Source organism: Takifugu flavidus, chromosome 22 (assembly GCF_003711565.1).
Source record: "Takifugu flavidus isolate HTHZ2018 chromosome 22, ASM371156v2, whole genome shotgun sequence".
Lineage (NCBI taxonomy): Eukaryota > Metazoa > Chordata > Actinopteri > Tetraodontiformes > Tetraodontidae > Takifugu > Takifugu flavidus.
In genome coordinates, this window is record NC_079541.1 from 8,701,858 (window position 1) to 8,723,981 (window position 22,124).

Below are 22,124 nucleotides of genomic sequence, written 5' to 3' on the forward strand. Positions count from 1 at the left end.
TCCCACCTACATACTCTCATCTGTGTAAGACCCTGCTCAGACTTACAGTATTTTTGGGATTTATAACAAAATTGCGCTGTGGTCTACCTTCTGATTTTACACTCAATCTCCAAATTTAGGGATGAAGTAAGAAACAAAATCTCTGGCTGCTGCTTCCTCACTGCAAGGTAAAGAGAATTAGGGCAAGGCCCAGATCTTCTTAAAAAAGCAATTAATATGCACAGTTACTGTATCATAGGAATAAAACACATTATAATGTATCCTTTGCCGTCTTAATTGCCATTTGCTTTTACAGGCTTGGTGAGCATCAGGGCATATGGTGCAATAAACTGTATCTGTGATCATATGGATATAGAGATGTCAGACTTTAGAGGATTCTGGCAACCCTGCCACTGAAATCTGAATAAATGTATAATAATGCAGTCCCAGTGAGACCTAAATTAAGTCCTAAACTACATAAAAATTATGCATGTCTTCATCCAGCATGAACATGTTAATAATGCCCTGCTTTAGTGAAAATTTCCATGGTTGCATGACTAGTTGTTGCTTTTAAGATTATATTGGCTGCCTTGTTTTGGAGTTTCAACAGTGGTAGTTTCAGAGAGATTAGGTAAATGTGTCTTGGAAAACAACCCAGGAACCCATCCTGGAAATGTGGAGGAATATAGATTAAATGCATAATTCATGTCATTTTCGTCCTCTATGTTTGAGAATTCTGCGTGAATCTGGCAACATTTAATTGGCACAGAGATTGGAAAAAAAAACTGTCCAAATTGTAATTTTTTTCCAAAATACAGCTCTCATTAATGTCACTGTAGTGTTAATATCTTGAATGTATGTACTGTACCTAAAAATCTATTATTCCTTATTCAAATTCATTTTATTTAATGTATATAAAAATAGGGCTGAGAAGTGGAGGGATCGTTGTTCAAACCCTGGAACTTGATCTGTTAGTAGGGGGAGGCTATCTTCAGAGCACTGCGGAGGTACCCATGAATAAAGTACTAGAGCCCAAAATACTCACATGGGGCTGAGATGCTGGTGTACCTTCGCCCATGAGCAGCTGGGATAGGCTAAAGCACCCCCCAAGGCCTCCCAAGGGATAAAGCGGTTAAAAAAGGGAAACAATACTTTAATACTAATACAATAATACAGCGGTAACTGCAAACAGAATGCGATTCATCAGCTAGTCTTCCGTCCACAGTGTTAAAGTTAAGCAATAAACAAGAGCAATTCTTATCTTACTTCTCTTCTCAGTGAGTGCCGGCTAAAGATCAGCGTGCACTTTTCATTTGTAGCTAAGAGCTACAGCTATGGAACTCAACAAGGAGAGAAGAATGTGGGTCATTAAAGATGAGGAAACAGGCTCATTAATGTTTAAACCCTGAGCTGGCTCATGTCGTTACTCCAGTTCAATATGGGGGGGGGGGCACAGATGACTATTGTGCATTTAGAAGGGATGTCATTATTTTTTCTGTCCGACTGTTAAAAACGTAGGGGGAAAGGCTCTGTGTCTGTCTTGGATCAAATTCAGTGATCAGCAAGTCTAATAAACTGTTCTACTAGTGGTTTTGACTGTTTTGAATGTTTGTGTCCTTTTTATTTAATCATAGGTACTCTACTAAATCATGCAGACCAGATTTTTGTAGCAAGGATCGTAGATTTAGAGACACAACAGAAAACCACGAAATTAATTTAAAAAGAAATGTTCATCTGACAAGACCAAAATGACACACTTGGTTGTTTGATAGTATTCATGTGAAAATTCGTAATTGCTATCGGACTCCGTCCATACTATTGCCACGGGAGTTTACTAACGTCATCGCCATCACCGTTTATATTCCTCTGACCGGTAAAGCGGACTCGGCCTGTGACGTCATCCACTCTGTCACGGCTGACCTGCAGACTAAACATCCCGGAGCCTTATCCTCATCACAGGGGACTTCAATCATGCCTCCCTTAAGTCCACTCTCCCCACATTCCACCAGTATGTCCAGTGCAGCACGAGAGACAGGAAGACTTTGGATCTACTGTATGCTAATATCACCAATGCATACACCTCCACTGCACTCCCTCCGCTAGGCAAGTCCGATCATAATCTCGTGCTGCTCTCCCCATCATACACACCTGTGGTTCAGCAGCAACCAGTCACTGTGAGGACTGTTATGAAATGGTCTGATGGTGCTATGGACTGTCTGCGGGATGCCCTGGAGACCACCAACTGGTCTGCTCTCTGTGAACCACATGGTGAGGACCTGGATGGACTGACAGACTGTGTTTCCGACTACATCAAGTTCTGCACTGAGAACTCCGTCCCCACCAAGAAGGTACGCTGTTACCCAAACAACAAACCATGGGTGACAAGTGACCTGAAGGCCCTTTTGAATAAGAAGAAGAGGGCCTTCACTGCTGGGGACCCGGCTGAGCTCAGGAGTGTTCAGAAGGAACTGAAACGCAGTCTGAAGGAGAGCAAGGACGCCTACAGGAAGAAGCTGGAGGAGAGACTGGAGAGGAACCAGACCAGGGATGTTTGGAGTGGGATGAGGACGATCACTGGCTTCCAGAAGAAAGGAATACGCTCAGCTGATGGGAACGTGGACCAAGCCAATGAGTTGAACCAGTTTTTCAACAGGTTTGACTCTAGCTCCCCCTCCCCCAGCTGTCCCAATATTCCTCTGGATAACAATGGGTCCCCTTCACACCTCCCAGAGCCCCTAACACCTCTGCCAACTTCTTCCCCCTCCCCCCTGCTGACACCCTACATGGATCCCAGCATGTCACCCATCCCCCCGACAGGACTATCCTTCACGTCTGGCCAGGTGAGGAGAGAGCTGGAGAGGCTCAACCAGAGAAAGGCTGCCGGACCGGACGGCATCAGCCCACGAGTGCTGAGGAACTGCTCCAGGCAGCTGTGTGGAATACTGCAGCACCTGTTCAACCAGAGCCTTCATCTTCAGAGGATCCCAGTGCTTTGGAAGACATCCTGCCTGGTCCCGGTGCCAAAGAAGACCCATCCTGTGGCACCGAGTGACTACAGGCCAATAGCACTGACCTCCCACATTATGAAGGTCATGGAGCGGCTGGTGCTGTCACACCTCAGACCTCTGGTGAGCCCCTTTCAGGACCCTCTGCAGTTTGCCTATCAGCCCAAGGTGGGGTTGATGACGCAGTGATATACCTGCTGCAGAGGGCTTACTCCTCCTTGGACAGACTAAACACCACAGTGCGGGTCATGTTCTTCGACTTCTCTTCTGCCTTCAATACCATCCAGCCAAGACTGCTGAGGGCGAAGTTGGAGAAGATGCAGATGGATGCTCCCCTTGTTTCTTGGATCGAGGACTACCTGACAGGTCGGCCACAGTTTGTGAGACTGCGGAGCTGTGTGTCCGACCCCCTGATGAGCAACACAGGAGCTCCTCAAGGAACTGTGCTCTCCCCATTCCTGTTCACCACCTACACAGCCGACTTCCAGTACCACTCTGAGACATGTCATCTCCAGAAGTACTCGGATGACACAGTCATAGTCGGGTGTGTGGAGAATGGACAGGAGGATGAATACAGGGACCTTGTGGAGAGTTTTGTCAGGTGGAGCAGGGAGAACCTTCTGCAGCTCAACGTGACCAAGACGAAGGAGATGGTGGTGGATTTCAGAAAAAGCAAGTCCCCACCCTCCCCAGTCTGCATCAGTGGGAAAGAAGTGGAACTAGTCCCATCTTACAGGTTCCTGGGTGTTCAGCTGGACAATAAACTGGAGTGGTCCACAAACACCGATGCTGTTTACAAGAAGGCCATGAGCAGACTCTATTTCCTCAGGAGACTCAGGTCCTTCAGTGTTTGCAGCAGGATGCTCCACATGTTCTACCAGTCTGTCATGGCTAGCACCATCTTCTTTGCTGCAGTGTGCTGGGGAGCAGGCATTAAAGCAAAGGATGCCAACAGACTCAACAAACTCATCAAAAAGGCAGGGTCTGTTGTTGTGTGTAGACTTGATAACTTGGACGAGGTGGTGAGGGACAGGATGGTGTTGAAACTGCGGAAACTGCGGACATCATGGACAGTCCCTCCCACCCCTCCATAACACAGTGGACAAACTGAGAAGCAGCTTCAGCAACAGACTCCTGCAGCCTCGCTGCTCTAAGGAACGGTACAGGAAGTCATTCCTGCCGTCCGCCATTAAACTCTATAATTCACTCAAACCAACTCAACAATAATTGTGTAATGTTTATGCCGTAATTTTATTTCTAATTTATTCTATATTTATGTATATGCTTATAATGCTTATAATATGTATATATTATATTATGTTTATATTATATATATGCTTATAATATATGCTGTATGTATATATGCTTATAACATTCTAATCTTATCTGTATTTTTTTTTTCTCTCTCTTTACTCTGCATACGCTGCTACTATAACTCAATTTCCCCACGGGGATGAATAAAGTCCATCTTAATCTAATTGTGAGACTTACTATAGTCGGTGTTATCACAAACAAAGGAAAGCAAAGACGTTAGGAGTGAAGGCAAGTATACTATCCTGATGTTTCTTTTACCTTTACGGTGCTTTAATGTGCTCATCTCATTGTCGGCTGATTTTAATTGCAGGGACAGACACTATAATCAGCTCAAGCAGTAAGGTGTCCAAGCAAAGACAGCAGCTGAGCTTCACTGTGTTTTTCTGCCACAAGAGGTAATCAAGTGTAATTTTAATAGACAACAGGGGTTTTAGGGTGGAAGGAGAGAGTGGGAGTACACAGTGAGGACTCTGAATCTGGTCCAGTGCTGTCAGCCATGCAGCCATTTTAGTCAGTGCAGCCGCAGCATGGTCCAAGCATTGAAAATGTCCCCACTGTGGGCCAAATAAAGAATTATCTTATCCGATCTTACCTAGCCATTGATACTAGATGTGGGGGAAAAACAAGCCTCTGCCCAGATAATAAGTTATAGCACGCAACATGTCAGTTCTCCACCAATCGGCTCATCTGTAAACAGACTTTAAAGAGGCATCATCTGGCTGATTGTTTAGGTCAGAGGTGTCAAACTCAAATATCCAATGGGCCAAAATTCAAAACTGGGACAAAGTCATGGGCCAACATTGGTATTTATTGAAAAAAATCTTCCTCCAGCTGTAACAGGGAACCTTTTGATATGGACCCAAACTAGTTTTGCTCAACAACTGAACATGGAAAAGCAAAGTTTAACACAATACAATTTATTATTGCACACATACAAAATCGAAATTCAAATTTAAAAAACATCACTGGCATTCATTTCTTCTCTTTTAAATTTCAACAGCAATCTTTTGCCATTGTAAGTTAATGTAATGCCTTTTCATCTCTTCTACTTTTTGGCACCTTTGAGTCAAGCCAGGTGCTTGTGCTTGTCTTGGTTTTGCATTTTATAGCGTCATCTGCTGTTCTCCTTGTAATGCACATTGGCTCCACATACAACACAGACAGGTCCGTCTTTTACATATCTAAACAGATATTCTGCCTCCTACCTGTTCTGCCTTTCCTTTAATCATTTTTCAGAGGGGTATAGCATTAGCAGATAAGGTCGCTAAGACTACTTCCTCTTTCTTGGTGGTTGGCAAGCCACAAATTGGTGCATTACGACCACCAACTGATGTAGAGTGTGAATTTTCACACCAAAACACCAGCAGAGCATTCTGGTATTAGCACATGCGCTTTGAGCGATAATACCAGCAGGCCAGCTCTAATAGTCAATTGGTATGGCTTCGTGGGCCAAATCTAATCACATCACGGCAAATTTGGCCCACGGGCCAGAGTTTGACACCAATGGTTTAGGTCACATACAGGCCAGTGCTATTTTCTTGTTTGTCTTCCTCTGCATGGCTGGTAGCTGCTACTAAACTGCACATATTTTTGATCCACAAATTAGACCAAACAGCACAAAGGTTGCACACAAATTCATTGTATGGAAAATGTCAATGCAGCCTACCTTTAAAGAAACTACACAGCACATGAAGATTGACTGCCCTGTTGTGAGAGCATTTGTCTTTAACGGGCCATCAGGTTCTCTTCACATAATGTACATTTTTATGATTCAGAAGATCATTTGCATCCACATTACCGATTGTCAGGATTTTTCTTTTAAGCTCATATTCAATACTGAACATCTCATAGATTACCTGCAAAATTGGTATTTTAAATTTGATTAGAATGAGAAAAATGGCCACACAGTGTAATGTATGACCTTGTACACCACTCATGATTCGGCCAAGTGCTTAAATCAAAGTAAACCAAACCTCCGACCTCTTGTTTGAAGCCATTTTACGTTTCATCTGGAAGGATTAGTCAGTTCTACAATTGAACGTAACTCATCTTTATTCAAAAAGCATCTGTCACAGTCAAGATTTCATCTAGGTGTTTTACAGACAGAAAGCCTGACCCCCTCCAATAAGCAACAGCAGAAAGGAAACACTTCCATTTCATCAGGAGAAATCTTGAGCAGAATATATTATACATATGTAATTTAATGATTGATTATCCAAGCCCATCCCCCCTTCTTTAGTTTTGCACCCTAATTAAAATTACTTTATCATTTGATGTATGCGTCTATCCATCCTTCCCCCTGCATTATTTCCCCTTCTCCACCTCCTCACCCAGTTGGCCATCAACAGTAGGTCCCTCTCATATGAGTCTGGTTCCACTCAAGAGTTTAAAAAGGGAGGTTTTCCTCCTGTTAAGTGTTTTCCTTGCCACTGTGCAAATTTGATTTGATTTTTATTTTTTTTAAAAGCAGGAAAGTCACAGAACCACATAAGGTGTGTAATGTGAAACACAAAAGCAGAAATAAAGAATCAAATGATCTTGCTGTAGCATTTACATACATAAAGAAAAGCAATGAAGAGAGACAACTGCATCAGATAGTTAATGCAACATACAAACGTCTATATAACAGGTGAGCAGTGGTTGACATATCACTAACAAATTATGACTGAATGCTGATAAATTGAGCAGGTGCAAATAGTGTGTGGGTTGAGCCTTTTCCTTTTAAAACAATTGGGAGGTTTTAAAAGACATGACTGTTACAGAGCAACAGAAGCTGCTTGGTATTTATGTAACAGAAACACTGAAAACACCACATCGTTTCCCCAAAGCTCCCCCATAATTCCCATCCCCTTAGTAGATGCCCAATTTGTCCCAGAAGTCACACACATCGCTCCTGGTTTCCATTTGGGCATGCATATGCACGGTCAGGTTCATGACCAGCCAGCCGCCGCTGTTAAGATAACGCGGCCAAGCAGGCAGACGTTGTTCTCGGCAGAAAGTCGTCTGCTGGGCACGCGAGGAAGGGTCACCGTTGTGAGCAAAGGTGCCCCAGTAGCACAACATTCGATTGGACAGCAGCTTCTCTGGTAGCGACAAGGTGAAGTTTGTCACCGGGGCAGAGTCAAAGACAAAAGGGAGCTCGGCGCCGTGGCAGACATGCTGGTAGCAGTAGGTTAAACCCGACCATACCCTTGGATCTGACATCACGTGGTCAAACACATACATCCAGACCTTGCTGCCGGCTGACGTGCCAGAACGTGCCGACTTCCTAGCTGGACATAAGAAGATGTAGTCTGTAACGATCTGGAGAGAGTAAAAGGAAAGGACAACTTGTGAGAAATGGAATGAATTTATTGTGGCAATTTCCATAATTGATCCGATTTTTGCATTTGGGGTCCCCAGAGGACTTTACAAGTGGCGCATTAACTACAGCAATACTCAGTTGCTCACCACCGAATTTACTGAAATCAATGCAGTCTCACCACATTGTGCTAAAAATCCCCCAAATGAACAACGTTCATGAGAATATTCGTGTGTTTTAAATTAGTTATCAATACAATGGGGGTGGTGGGAGCTCATTCTCTTGGGAAGTGGGCTGAGAAGCAGAGGGTTCTTGGTTCGAGCCCCAGCAGGTAAAACATGGAAGGTGTTCTGGTAGTAGAGGGAGGTGCCAGAACACCTTCAGAGCACTGCCAAGGTACCCTTGACCAAGGTACTGAGCTCCCAAATGCTCATATAGGGCCCTGCGATGAACTGGGGACTCATCCGGGGTGGACCTGCCTTCACCCATAGTGGATCCTCCCCATGACCCAGATAAGGAAAAAGTGATTAAGACGACAAGATCAATACAATGATCTTCTTACCAGAGCATTCATGTAAAGATGTTATTTCTTACAAAATAGATGTCTAATCTTTTAAGTGTTTCCTTTTGTTTTTGTTTTTTTTTTAAAGAATTTCAGAGTATTGCCATGGTGCAAAGTTGAGAAATGTAATTTTGAAAGATTTTTTTTCTTAGAGGGGGGTTGGGGGTGATTCCAGGGCTCATTTGCTGGAGTTATTTTTCATTTTGTGTTTTTCCAAGGCAGATGTGACTCACCATGCCGTCGGGGTTTTACATAAGATGCTCTTGCCTTCTCACAGATATATCCATTTCACCTATCACTAAATACATATTAAATGTCAAACCTGTGAGCATTTTTAAGGCTTCTTAAACAAATGGACCTTTCTTTGTGATATGTAAGCATTACATCTCTCTATAGTCCTTTAAACTGTGTAAATTGTATACAACACAATCCAGTTTTTTTTTTTTTTAAGATTTTTGTCCAGCATCATTTAGAGAAATGAAAATACAAACAAAATAAATCTGAAATTTGGCATGAGAGGAAGCAAAAGGAAAATGAAGGTAGACGGTCCGTCTTCTGTTACCTGGAAACCAGTTTGTCATGTTCAGCAATACTTGTGCCCACACAATCCCATTTGTGACATCTCAAACTAATCAAGGCAATAGTGGGAAGGTGATGGAGACACACAGATCCGCTCCTCCTCACTTCAACATTTGTTGCAATGAAATTTTACAATCAAGAGGAACTGAATATTAAATGATAACTTTGTTCTGACTAAAATGATTAATATCCCACAACGAAAAATGGGGGGCTAACATCACCCTATCCAGATCCTTAAAAACATGAAAAGGCAAGCTTGGACTGCATCACAGCTAAGGATGTAAAGCAGATTATCAGCAATTGTTTTATTCTTTTTTCAGATATGACTGATGATACCAGTATATCTCTCAGGAAATTAGCACACCTGAAGCTTTAACAGCTACAAATTAGTGAAATTAGTCCTTCACTTCATAACTGAACCAAAATGATGTTATTTGTATTAAATACCTGCACATAGGTTGCTGATTTTGAGGAAGGGGACATGAATCACTGCATTTGAATTGATACCATTTTGTCCTTCCCCGCATCTCATCACACGGATGCTTTCCTTCCTCTGAGCGAGCAGATTCACATTTGTAAAGACCCTTCTGTAATCTCAGCTTCAACATAAACATGTCAGTGCTTCCAGTAAAGGGATTACAGGTTAAATCAATACCCTCCTTATATAGTTGTAAAGAAATTGTTATCTTTTTCTCTATAATCCTAAACCTTAAATGACAAAATGGAATTGGTCAAAATATTACCATAAGAGTGCAATCATGACCTCATAGGTCAGTTCTTGTTGAACTTTACATTATATTTGGACCCATCCTTCAGTTTCTGACCATTTGTGTTGCGTTTTAACACAAATGGTCAGTGCGTTATTGATAGTTAAACATCCTTTTTTCCCCCCAGTGCTGTTGCTCCCTCAATTTCTCAGTTTTTCCCCTTACCACTGAAATGTTTACCATTATCCTAAATGGATATTTTCACCTTCGGAGAATCCTTCTGTGCCAAATGTAAGGCACAAAAATATCCTACCAAGTTCCAAAAAGCACGAGACATGACCAAAGACGCCCTCACATCAAGAACCATCTGCGACAGACTCTGCAGCCGTCCCTCGCTACACAGGCGAAGTGTGCGTCTGTGTCTCTGTGGGTGTCTGACACATAGTCAGACACTATGATTGTGATTTCACTGACTCTCACTGTGAACTGTGACTGAATGCTAAATATGTCCAGGAGTGTCACCTCCTGACTCCCCTGTAGGTCCCCAAAGCTCCACAGACTTTGTATTGAAATCAGAGAGAACGGTGCTGTGTCATGGTGAACCACACCAGCTCTCAAAATAGAAAAGCTTCAGTGTAATGAAATCTGTAACTTGTCCATAGTCTCCACTGTCCCCACAAATATCAGTAACATAGGAATTGCTTCCCACTGTGACTGATGGGCTCGATCTGACCACCATCTCCCGACTAAAGTTGGTCCACATACTGACACATGTCAATGAAGGAAGACAAATGACTAAAGGGTCCATTTTAGAGTCAAGACCCCAGGAAAGTTGGAGCTAGGGCTCCCTCTGATGGCAACTTCTGGGTAAAAAGGGAACGGTATCGTTACATCCACAAGTATCTTACGCAAAGAGGGACACGTGAGAACTATCAGTCAGTTATGCAGCAGTTCAAAGCATTTTAAGTAAATAAAATCACATCACACCTACAGATAACTTTTAATCAACCTGCATGTTGTTGAACTGAGGAAACAGGAGTAGAGAAAACCCCCAGGCAAACCTTACACAAATAGATTTCTTTGTAATGTTTTGTTTCATAAGAACACACATTCAGTAAAACACAACCAATTGGACAGAGAATAAAACATGCCAGTAAAACTTGGCCAGAGATCTAGAAATATGAAAGTAGTTAAGAGAATACTACAAAAGCCAATTTTAAATCTGCGTCATAACCGTAATTGTATGCAGGTATTTTCTACAGCTTTTGGCTCTATCACCATCACAAAGACAGTGTGAAATTGTTTTGGAAGCCTTCCTACCTGAGCTAGCATCCCTCTGTGGTCTGCCTCCCTGTACAGGGGCAGATATTTACGCAGGATCCCAATAGCATGTTGTTTAAAGATGGCCGTGATGTATACAGTGCTCTCCACTGCAGAGACGGGCTTGTGGAAGACGCTGTACACAAAGATCAGCCCCTCTTCTGAGGTCGTACCTGCCGGGAAAAAAGGAAACACAGGGTTCACAAAGGGGTGGAAAGATGAAAGCGGACGTGTCGCAAAGCATCTGTGGGTGGCAGGCCAGGTATTAAATGCGACAGTGTAATTACAGTAAATAAGCAAACAGTTCATGGATTATTATAATAAATATGAAATATTAAAATGAAAAATATAAAATACTATGAAACAATGTTAATAAACTGATCAAAAGCTGTCTAATATCTTATAACAGGTATCTCGAAATCCGGGTGGACCAACAATGTATAGTGTAGTGTATATAATGTAATAGAAAATTTATCTGGGTTATAATGTATGGCGATTTTTTTACTTTCTAAATTTAAATGTCTTAAATTATTTATTGAACTTTTTAATGAGGTCATTTTATTGATTTTGGTGTGTCTTACCCAACAAAACCGACTTCTCTTTCTGCCAGTGGCCCTTCTGGAAAGCAGTGACAGTTTGCTCTTTTATCAAGTCACCATCGATATATGGACCCCACGTCTCAAAAACCTCCAGGAACTTAAAAGGGTTCACAATTTTGGAACCTGAAACCCATCAGTAAAACACATCACTTAAATGGGAAGAATTTTACAGTCAAAACTCAATCAGACATTCCCAATTGATTCAGGTCACATTTGTGTGAATGTGCAAGATTAGTTATGTGTAATTGGTCAACTGGTCTCACTCTGGAATCTACAGTTTCCTGTGATCATTAAGTCGCAACCCACGTTTGGGGTTTCTGATTCTCCTCAATGAATGAAAATTCAAATTTTAAATAAACCATATTTACGCCTTGCCATCTTTCCTCGTAGCAACACAAAGTTGAAGTAAGCATCAATCAAATAGTAGTTACCATGGCTACACATAGGCTGCTGAAATTACTGTCACAAAAATGTTTTTTCCCCTGTATCTTTTGCGAATAACATAATGTTACTTATGATATCACATAGTGAAAAGTTCTGCGAGTGTTGATGGCGTCCTACTTGTTTTCATCTGTGCATTAAGGACAGCCTGAGGAGTGAGAGACAGCAGACAGACAATGTTGTTCACAGAGCAGTTGGTCTCCTTAGCAAAATCTTTTCCCAGCTTCAGGGCATCATGTCTGTGAAAAGGAAGATGGGAAATGAAACTGCAGTGTGGAAAAAGACTGTTGGGGGAGCATTGCAGCGAGGTCAGAATAAAGAAACGGTTCACCGAAAAACTGCACTGAACAAAAATAATCAAGATAATATTACAGTAAATAGACAACACAATGGTAGATAATTACAAATACCCAGATTTACCAAGAGGTGCCAAGGTAATAGCAAAACCAATGAAAAATATGCAGAAAATGTAATTATTACATAAACAAGTATAATCTTCCTTTAGTTAGGCCAAATTGGCTAGTTTAAATGGAACATACAGATTTCCTGAACTAATTATACTGGGATGCAGGTCAAATTGACTGATTACAGTAGAGTGGGACTGGGCCGTACTGGGCCAAAGAGAAGAAATGGACTGGTTCTAGATTTGGATTATACTGGGGAAGACAATTTTTGTTGTTTGGTCTGACAGCTGTTTTTAACTCATTTTAGGTGCGGAATCCAAAACTGAACTGAGTTTTTCCTCCATCACATCAAGTTTTTGAACAACAGGATCCCCTATAGTTCAAAGTACCCCCTATAGGATATTGATAGTACTGACCTATTGGGAGCTGCGCGCGCACACACACACCCCTCACCCTACTCTCAATTGTGACTGCACAAACAAGTTCCCACTCAGCTGTAGATGAGTCCAATCCTAATCAGCAGGCAGGTCTTTCTACAGCTAATCAGTGGAATTTTGCTTATCTGCAGAGCAACCTGTGGTGAAAAAAACTTGACGTATTTTGGAACCAGCATAAAATTCTAACTGAAGAGAATTCTTTTTCCCAAACTGTTCCCCAGTGTTAAGAGTCCAAGCTGGTTCCTCACCTGCTCTTCAGAGGGATGGAGAATGGCACACTCTGCAGCATAGCCTGTTTAAACAGAAGTTTACTGCTCTGGATCATCAGGTGGAGACACACTGACTGAGCACCCGCACTCTCTCCGAATACTGTAACCTGACAATAAATGCAATGAGGAAGACAATGTTAGCCATATTGCTATTGTGGGGAAGTCCCTGTGAAGGCTCTTTATTGCTTCTGTAAAAATAAGCTTACATGTAATCATCACAGGGGAGTAAACTCAGGAACCAGGTCATGTGCTATGACCTACTTTATATACCGTACTTTAGATGTGTCTCTGCATCAACAGACCGACTTTACATGATCAACTCCTCATGAAGCTGGTCCCAGGAGCAGGCATGACACATTTTAGAACTAAATTGAAATGTTTCGGCTCCTTCACATTATTGATAATTACATGTAGTCACCAGCCAAAACTCCTCAGCTGTATCTTTTATTTTAAAGATGAAAATCTAACATTTACATGACAAGGAGACACGCAGCTATTTTATCCTGTCAGTCCTGTTGATGGATCCTTTTGCACACTAGCTTAACTACTGTTTTTGTGCGTTTGCTTGCCTTGCTAGGATCACCTCCAAACACAGCAATGTTCCGCTGAACCCAAACCAGAGCCGCTTGCTGGTCCAAGATCCCATAATTCCCTACAGCAGAGGTGTGAGCATCTTTTCCAGAGACAAGGAAACCAAAGGCACCTTAAACCATAAATCAGGTCAGAGGATTAGACATAATAGATTCTGGCAGAGCATTTGTTTCCTCTTCGTTCTTCATTACCATCATTCTCATCTGCTGCACCCTCTTCTGCTTTCAGTCTCGGCCAGTCAAAATAATCTCACACCCCCACCCACACACTATTATTTAACTGGAGATTATTGCTTTTCTTATTCTGATCCCGAAACTGGAGATGCACTTATGTACAAAATATAGAGCAGGCACAATAACATTAAATTTGCTCGCTTTGTTACAACTAATCAACCAGCACATTTTCCCCAACCCTCTTACCTAATCGATACTCCATGCTCACAACAACGGTGTGTGTGAAGTTGCTGATGAAGCGTCCGTCATACAGCGGCTTGGAGGCAGAACCGGCGATGAAATCCCCACCGTGGATCCACACCATGACGGGTAGAAGGCTCTGCAAGGGGGCGTTGAAGTCCACGTCCAGAGGGACAAAGACGTTGAGGTAGAGACAGTCCTCACTGACCTTTTATTTGGGGACATTTCAGGAAACGAGAGGTGTAACTTGTATTTTTTTTTTTTTTTTTATAAAGAGGTACATTATGTAGATTACACGGATTATAGTTAGAGATACAGTTGCTGCTTTGTAAGAAGATTATTCTAGGTATGTTTAAGGCCAAGTCTGTTTAACTGAGTGGAATTCCTTGGCCTGTTCCTGAGCCGTTTTTGAAATGTACCAGTATCATCAATGGCACTGATGTGCTGGTTTGCAGGTATGATTGGGGTTCAGATCAAGAGTTGCACATCAATGCTGTTCAGGTTAGAATCTTAGCTTAGTTATGGGGTTAACTGTTGTCATACAATGGGAAACTTCACACTGGAATTATCACTGAAACGTAAACATGTATAAAAGGAGATGAATTGTTCCTTACAGTCCGAGAACACTCTGCTGCAACCGGTCCACTGCAGGCCTGCATGCATGCTGCCCTGGGGAAGGAGGCATCGTAAACTTCTTTCCAAGGCGTCACCGGTCTGGGGGGCTTCCAGCGGTATGCCCCGACAGGTGGGTCTGCATATGGAATTCCATAGAATACCTGTGCTTTATCCACTGTTACTCCCTTCATCTTGCCATCTTTTGTTAACACCATGGGACCAGGAGCCTCATTTGCATCTCGCCTGGACAGTGAGTTCTTGGTTTGCTCTAAGATTGGGATAAACTCTGGGGGTCTCAGCCTCTTCTGGGAGTTTATCTCAAAGTCTTCATTTGCCAGATATGGCTCATCTCTCACCAGCAGTCCAGGCTGGAATCGTCTCAGAATGCTGACAAAGTCGTCATTTTTCATCCTCTCTCCAAAGGTGAATCCTAGTGCGCATAAAAGCAGCAAGCAGTGCCGTCTTTCCATACTGGGTTTGAATGCTCAAACTTCCCAAGAAGCTGTCGAATGGTCCAGTTCTAAAATTCACAGCCCCCACAAAAAAGCCACGGTCTAAACCCCTCCATGGGCTGGTCACCCTTGTGACTCTGATTTCGTTAGTTGCTTGTTAGGATTTCCAAGACAAAAGCAGCAGTGTGTGAGTGCTGAATAGTGTCCAGTAGACCCTAAATGGCAAGAAACAGACACTGTGATGCAGGACAACTAATACGGGACACATCGTCGTCCCTTTACCTAATGGAATCACAAAGTCTCAAGCAGAGAGTAAATGATGAGTCACTTATTTCATCTCTTATTCTGTTCTTTCAGTGACTTCTATTTGGTCTTCTTGAATCATGTCTTTTCGTCACACTGTCACATGACAAGTCTGTAAAAAAAACAATTCAATAAATTTGGGCATGGCTCATTTTCAGCTTTATTTTTCCTCCTCCTAGGTATCACGACACCATGAAAACTAAAGCTAGGGTCAAACAGAGGCTGTGTGAGGCTTATTCTCACATGATATGAACAAACACTTCTGTTCTTTTAAACTTCTTGTAAAAGATAATTGCAAATGGAGCAAACTGCAATTACCTTGTCAAACCAGAGGCAGTTCACGTGACCACACTTTCAAATGAAAACCTCAAATAAAGTTCTGTGTCTTCTAATGCTTACTTAACATGCATTTGTGACACAGGAAACAAAAGCAGTCCTGGGGGGGGGGGGGGCAACAGAAACTCTTGGGAGATCGGCTATTTTTTGTGTGTCTGTTGGACTGTGAGCGTTCTGGGGATACAGTGTTTGGTGAGCTCTGCCACAATTCTGCTGCCATTAACAATCCACTAGGCATTTGCTCTCAGTTCATAAAGTGCATGCTTATGTTATGTGACAGATTTCCTTGCTTAACCATCTGCATTTCCTCTATAAGATCTCTGGGAGCTATCTTCACCAGAAGCAAACCAACTTTTCTCCTTTCTCCAAGTGTTATTAGCTCCACTGATTTAGCCATTTATAGCAAGCTGTAGCTCCACTACCATTTAACACAGTACGCCACTTAGGAAATCGCTGCAGTCTCGCCAGGAAATTCTCATCTTTGATTACACTAATCTGCAGTGCCTGCATTGTGTTTGGTGGGACAATCTCTCTTCCCCAGAGGAACCTCAGTAGAGTGAAGCAGTTTGAATTGCTCAAGTCAGTGTGATCTTCAACGTGATACCACCGTTTTGTATAAGTTGTTTACCTAATTCTGAATGAACTTCATAAATCAGATTTAGATCATGAACTCTACTAGCACACTCACAGTTAAGAAGCGACTCTAAAATTGCTCTGTTGTTGGAGATAACCTGCAGTTTCCACTTTACATGCCCAGTGACTCCCCAGTCCGATGGCTATGTCTAAATTATTATCAATGCAGTTGGCTGCAGCGAGATACTCTTTTACGTTCTCACCTACTAAAAACATCAGGCCATAATTTGCATTTCTTGGAGAGGATGCAGGACCAAATAGGTGGACTCGGCACTCTGCTTATACCTCCATTTTCCTACCAAAGAAAATGCAAAGTTTCTGTCATCTCATCAAAACATCCAACTGAGATTTAACCAATGAAACAGTTTTCTTATCTCTCATGAGCTGCTTGAGATGAGATCAAGCGGTTTTCTTTTTTTCATTTTACACTCCATCTCAATTGATTCAATTTTATCCATAGCCTTTTCAGTGGGGAATCTAACAGTCGAATCAGCATTTGCAGCGGTAATTCTGAATACACAAACGATCGATCACACGTACTCCAATACAAAACCTGCAATATCCACACCTATAGCGTGTAATCACAACTTCATGGATTCCCGCGCTGAGCAGCAAACTGCATCGCAAGTCCTATCGTCATCAATCAACACATAGTCAACACGCCAATTTCCATTCAGCGGCAACCAGTTCAAACTCTTTTGTAACAACTCCAAACCAACTTAGTTTGTCTAATGTTACTCACAATGTTACACGACCATCAAACCATTTCGTCGCTGAGAGACTAAGTGGGGAAAATTCTTACCTAAATTCTTGGACGCGCTGGTTAGTCAGTGAAAATAAATCATTTCCCGCTCATCAAAAGCGCCACTCCCGCCGCCATTTTCTCAATCTCATAAATTACCCAGGTGAGTGCTGATTTTACCACCTGGCTGACGCAACTTCATGTGACCCGCATTACCGTTCGTAACCAAAAACCCTAAACAAAATTATTTGGCGCCTACTTGGCGATTGTTTTGGTAAGAAACGCCTTTTCACAGACAACAATTCAATTAGTCATTTTATGTTTACTCCAAGGCTACAGCGACTATAATTTCCATATGTCATATATAACACTGGACTAGCAATTTACATGTATTCTGAGACTACTACTACTGCTAATAACAACAACAGCAATAACAACAATTATAGTAATAACAATAACAGTAATACTACCACTAATAATTGTTGAGCGGAGTGCCTTGCGGTGGAGATTCAAACTCTCAGATAACAGAATTATCTTTAGCCTCCTCTAGGCATATTTAATCAATCAGACAGGGAGATGCAATGAGCTGCCGCTCTGTTTCACAACTATACCGGAACAGGTACATAGGTAGTGACGTCATGTTCATGACGCACCGTGAACATTACCCTCTGCAGGACACAATGAGTAAGGACGCACACATATCACATTTAACACCCCCACTAGACCTTTGCTTATTGTGATACACTCAGTGGTAGAAAATAAACAAAAATATTCTCCCTTTGGTCTTCAGTGCAAAAGTAAATAAAAACATATTGGCACATTCTTCTTGTACTTTATGTGCCAAACAAATACTGTGCAAACTTATGGAGTTTTAGCTTTGTGGCTGGTTTTGTCATCAAGTCAGCAACCATGTTGTCAGTGGAACAATACTTTAAACAGATCCTCCCACTATTCACAGTTTCACGAATGAAATGATATTTTATATCAATATGTTTACACCTTTGCCGGTTAACTGGGTTCCTGGCCAGTGCAATTGCTCCTTGGTTGTCATCGAACACCTTGGTTTGGGCATACTGATATTTATCAATTCCCTTGAGTAGTTGTTGTAAGTACATACACTCCTGTATAGCTGAGGCTAAGGCCATATATTCTGCCTCACAGGTAGATAGTGCTACTGTTGGTTGTTTTCTGCTCTTCCATGAAATGAGAGAGCTTTTCTGACTGAGACTGGCACAGTAACCTGTGGTGCTACGTCGGTCTGTGACATCCGCTGCCCAGTCAGCATCACTATGGACCATTAGACCTAGTGCCTCCGTGTCATCCTTTTTGAAACACAATCCATGGTTTGTTGTACCCTTTAAATACCTGAACACGTGCTTCACAGTGTTCCAGTGCTCTTCACTTGGCTCTGAGAAATGCTGGGAAAGTTTGCTGACCACGAAATTTAAATCTGGTCGAGTGCATGTTGCCAGATAGATCAAACTTCCCACTGCCTCTCTATACACCCTTGGATTCTCCAATTTCTTAGCACCATCAGTGTATTCAAGTTTAGACTCACATGGGGTCTCTCGAGGCTTACAATCTTGCATACCAAACTTTGATAGGATCTTGTTGGCATACCTCTCTTGTGTCATTGTGACTTGACCATCTGATTGTTTAAAATCTATTCCCAGAAAATTGTTCAGTTTCCCCAGGTCTTTCATTTTAAATCTCTCAGTGAACATCATTTTGACACTTTTCACAACTTCTTCAGTGTTTGCAGCGATAATCAGATCATCAACCCATACGATCAGAATCACTTTTTCATCTTGTTTTTCCCTTGTGTACAGACAGTTGTCAGCAGGATTTTGTTCGAAACCATTTTCAGTAAGATATGCATGTAACAGAGTATTCCAGTTCCTGCCTGACTGCTTAAGACCATACAGTGACTTCTGTAATTTGCATACCAGTTTTTCTCCTGATTTGGACTTTTTCTCATAACCTTCAGGCTGTTCCAAATAGACCTCACAATCAATGGGTGCGTGCAGGTATGCGGTTTTCACATCCATTTGATGTAAAACTAAATCTTCCTGCACTGCCTTTTGCAACACAACTCGAACAGTGGTCATGTCAGCTGTAGGCGAGAAAGTTTCCTCATAGTCGATACCTTGTTTTTGGCTATAACCTTTTGCAACAAATCTGGCCTTATACTTGTCAGACCCATCAGTATCACTCTTGAGGGTATACACCCATCTACCCCCCACTGCCTTTTTGCCTGGTGGCAACTGGGTGATTTTGAATGTGTTATTCTCCTCAAGTGACTGAATTTCATCATTCATTGCATTTATCCATTGCTGTGACTTGGTAGACCTTATAGCATCTTGGTAGTTTTGTGGTATGTCACAGACAGCTCTATAACAGGAGTCCACACATGTTACCAGTTTGTCTACTGTATCCTCAGTCTCATAATCTTGCAAGCACACTGGCTTTCTCCTAGTTCTAGGTGGATTCTTCCTAGTTACATGCTCAGTGCTTGGCAGTTCAACTTCAAAAACATCACCTTGAACACTTTGACTTGATGCATTTCCCATTTTGTCATCATCATTTTCCATAATGTCAAGTACCTTGGGGTACACCTCTCTGTCATGACATTCGATGTGTGGCCCGTGTGTCTGCATTTCTTTGTCATTGTCTGTCTTGTTTGTGAATTTTACCAGCCTGTGCTTTTGAACCTTTTCAGTGTCTTTATAGTACACAAGATAAGATGGGCTATTCTTATCGTAACCAATAAAAAGACCCTGCACACTTCCAATAAAAAGACCCTGCACACTTCCATTTTCCCTTTCTCTTGTGGATTGTAGGCAAAACACATAGATCCAAATTTTTGAAGTTTTGACATGCTTGGTTTCGTGCCTGTTAGCATTTCATACGGTGTTTTCTTTGTGCGTCTACTGTAACACCGGTTCCTTATGTAGGCTGCTGTCTGTACAGCATAATTCCATAGCTTGTCTGGTAACTTGCTGTCTAACAGCATACATCTGCCCATCTCATAGAGAGTTCTCCACCCCCTCTCAGCCGTGCCATTTTGGTGAGGCGAGTATGGTGCGGATGTCTTGTGCCTAATGCCATTTGAATGGTGGTCAGGGATGTGTACAGGTTAAGAATTCTAGGCTTGCTCTTTCCAGAATAGTGCTCCCTCAAAATTTTGAGAGCTTTCCTTCCATCTTCAGCAGCTTCATGTCTAATCAAAGACAGGCTCTTATCATCGAGTGCATTCACTAATTGAGCATAGCAGTCTGCGTTCTTCCCTGGGTCTGCAACTAATGCATCGTCATCCGTGGGCACTCGCAGTATGGTGTCTTTTAGCTTAAGAATGTGTAGACGGCTAAGGAATCTTGTCTCCCACAGATCATACTTATCTTCAGTTCCGTCAAATATGATCTGCTGGGGCGTTCCTGCTGTGGCCATTTTAACGTTCTCTTTCCAAAGTTAACTTTATCTCCAAAAATTTGGGCTGCGCAGCTTGTAGAATGTCCGTGTCCTCACTGTCTTTAGTTTCCACGTGAGACTCTCGGCGCCGTCTTCACTCAAACCAAGCTAGTAGTTTCTCTTGGCTAACAGTTAATTTCTTCTGTTACCTTACTCGTTGCTCTAGCCTGCGTTCCTGGGCCCATAACCTGTTGAGCGGAGTGCCTTGCGGTGGAGATTCAAACTCTCAGATAACAGAATTATCTTTAGCCTCCTCTAGGCATATTTAATCAATCAGACAGGGAGATGCAATGAGCTGCCGCTCTGTTTCACAACTATACCGGAACAGGTACATAGGTAGTGGCGTCATGTTCATGACGCACCGTGAACATTACCCTCTGCAGGACACAATGAGTAAGGATGCACATATATCACATTTAACAATAATAATAACAACAACAATAATAATAAGAGCCTTGGTAGCTCAGTTTGTTGGGAACTGGGCGGAGAAGAAATGGGTTCTTGGTTTGAGCCCCAGTGCATACAAAACATAGTAGTAGGGGAAGGTTTCAGAGCACTGCCAAGATGCCCTTGAGCAAGGTACCGAACCCTAAACGCTCATATAGGGCCCTGCGATGAGCTGACAACTCATCCAGGGGTGGACCCTATACATTTGCCCATTGCGTACCCTCCCCGTGACTCTGAAAGGGATAAAGTGGTTGAGAAGAGGAGATGATAATAATAATGATGCAACTTACTATAATGATTATTCTTCTTGACATACATTTTTCTGTTTTTTGTGGCAGTTGCCAAACAGTTTGAAGGTGCAAGAACTGGAGTGTGGAGCAGAATTTTTTAGTTTTGCAGGTCTAAATCCTACTACGAAGCCTTGTCACACCCTAAATGCAATATACTCTGATATTCTCTTCAATAACTCTGTAAAAATAAATGGTACCTTATTTCGTTTAAGTTTTGCTTTTATTGTGAATCTCTGTGCCTGGTGCCTTTGATGAGACACTGGACATGTTTCACCTTTTCACACAAACTACACTGTTCACAATTTCTTGTATCATGAAAAAAAAAGTGCCATTTAATCCCGTAGGCCCCAGTCTCATTCATGATATGAGGGCTTCCTCCTTGTTGCTCGTTTGGCATTCTCTCAGTTCTCCTACATTCTTTTTAATGTTATAAAACTGTCACCCTTTACCCTCTCTGTACCAATGCTTCTGCCATTTGCTCATCTTGTATCCAGTGCAATGCCCTAGAGATGGCTAATAACTCACCTGTATATACCGATATATTGTCATTCTTTTATTTAGTCCCATTTGTAACTCTGGAACTACTAAGCATAACTTACCATGTTTTGCCCTGATTTGGATACAGCTGTGTATACTTTAATAAACTGGATTTATTTTATTTTTTTACTTCATTTGCACTTTTTCCATTTATCTTTTTCCAATAAACTAAACTCAGTACTTGCATCTTCCAGTATCCAAGGTGGGATGGCACAGAGCGAGACTGTCTCACATCAGCAATCCTATTCTCTCTAATCCGGCCTTCAATTGTCCACCCAAAACCATGTGTCTTTCTTTTTTTCCCCTTCTCTTGGCATGATTTTAAAATCATCTGAGTTGGAAGATTTTTTTCCTCACCCTAAAAATCATATATCCTATGA

The 22,124-nt window shown here is 42.1% G+C and overlaps 1 protein-coding gene across 2 annotated transcripts; it reads right to left on the reverse strand.

Annotated features, from left to right (window-relative positions):
* Positions 1 to 6,324: 6,324 nt before the first annotated feature.
* Positions 6,325 to 17,199, reverse strand: LOC130519435 (cAMP-regulated D2 protein). Of its 2 annotated transcripts, XM_057022874.1 has the most exons (9): positions 17,063 to 17,199; positions 14,536 to 15,203; positions 13,928 to 14,129; positions 13,487 to 13,620; positions 12,897 to 13,024; positions 11,928 to 12,046; positions 11,349 to 11,489; positions 10,768 to 10,940; positions 6,325 to 7,601 (listed from the first exon to the last, which is right to left on the reverse strand). In XM_057022874.1, the coding sequence occupies exons 2-9, from the start codon at positions 15,004 to 15,006 to the stop codon at positions 7,149 to 7,151; spliced, it is 1,821 nt and encodes a 606-aa protein (XP_056878854.1). In that variant the 5' UTR covers positions 15,007 to 15,203; positions 17,063 to 17,199; the 3' UTR covers positions 6,325 to 7,148. The 2 variants fall into 2 exon arrangements, with proteins under 2 accessions (XP_056878854.1, XP_056878853.1); XM_057022873.1 differs by lacking the exon at positions 17,063 to 17,199 and having other exon boundaries at positions 14,536 to 15,307.
* Between the last annotated feature and the right edge of the window lie 4,925 nt (positions 17,200 to 22,124).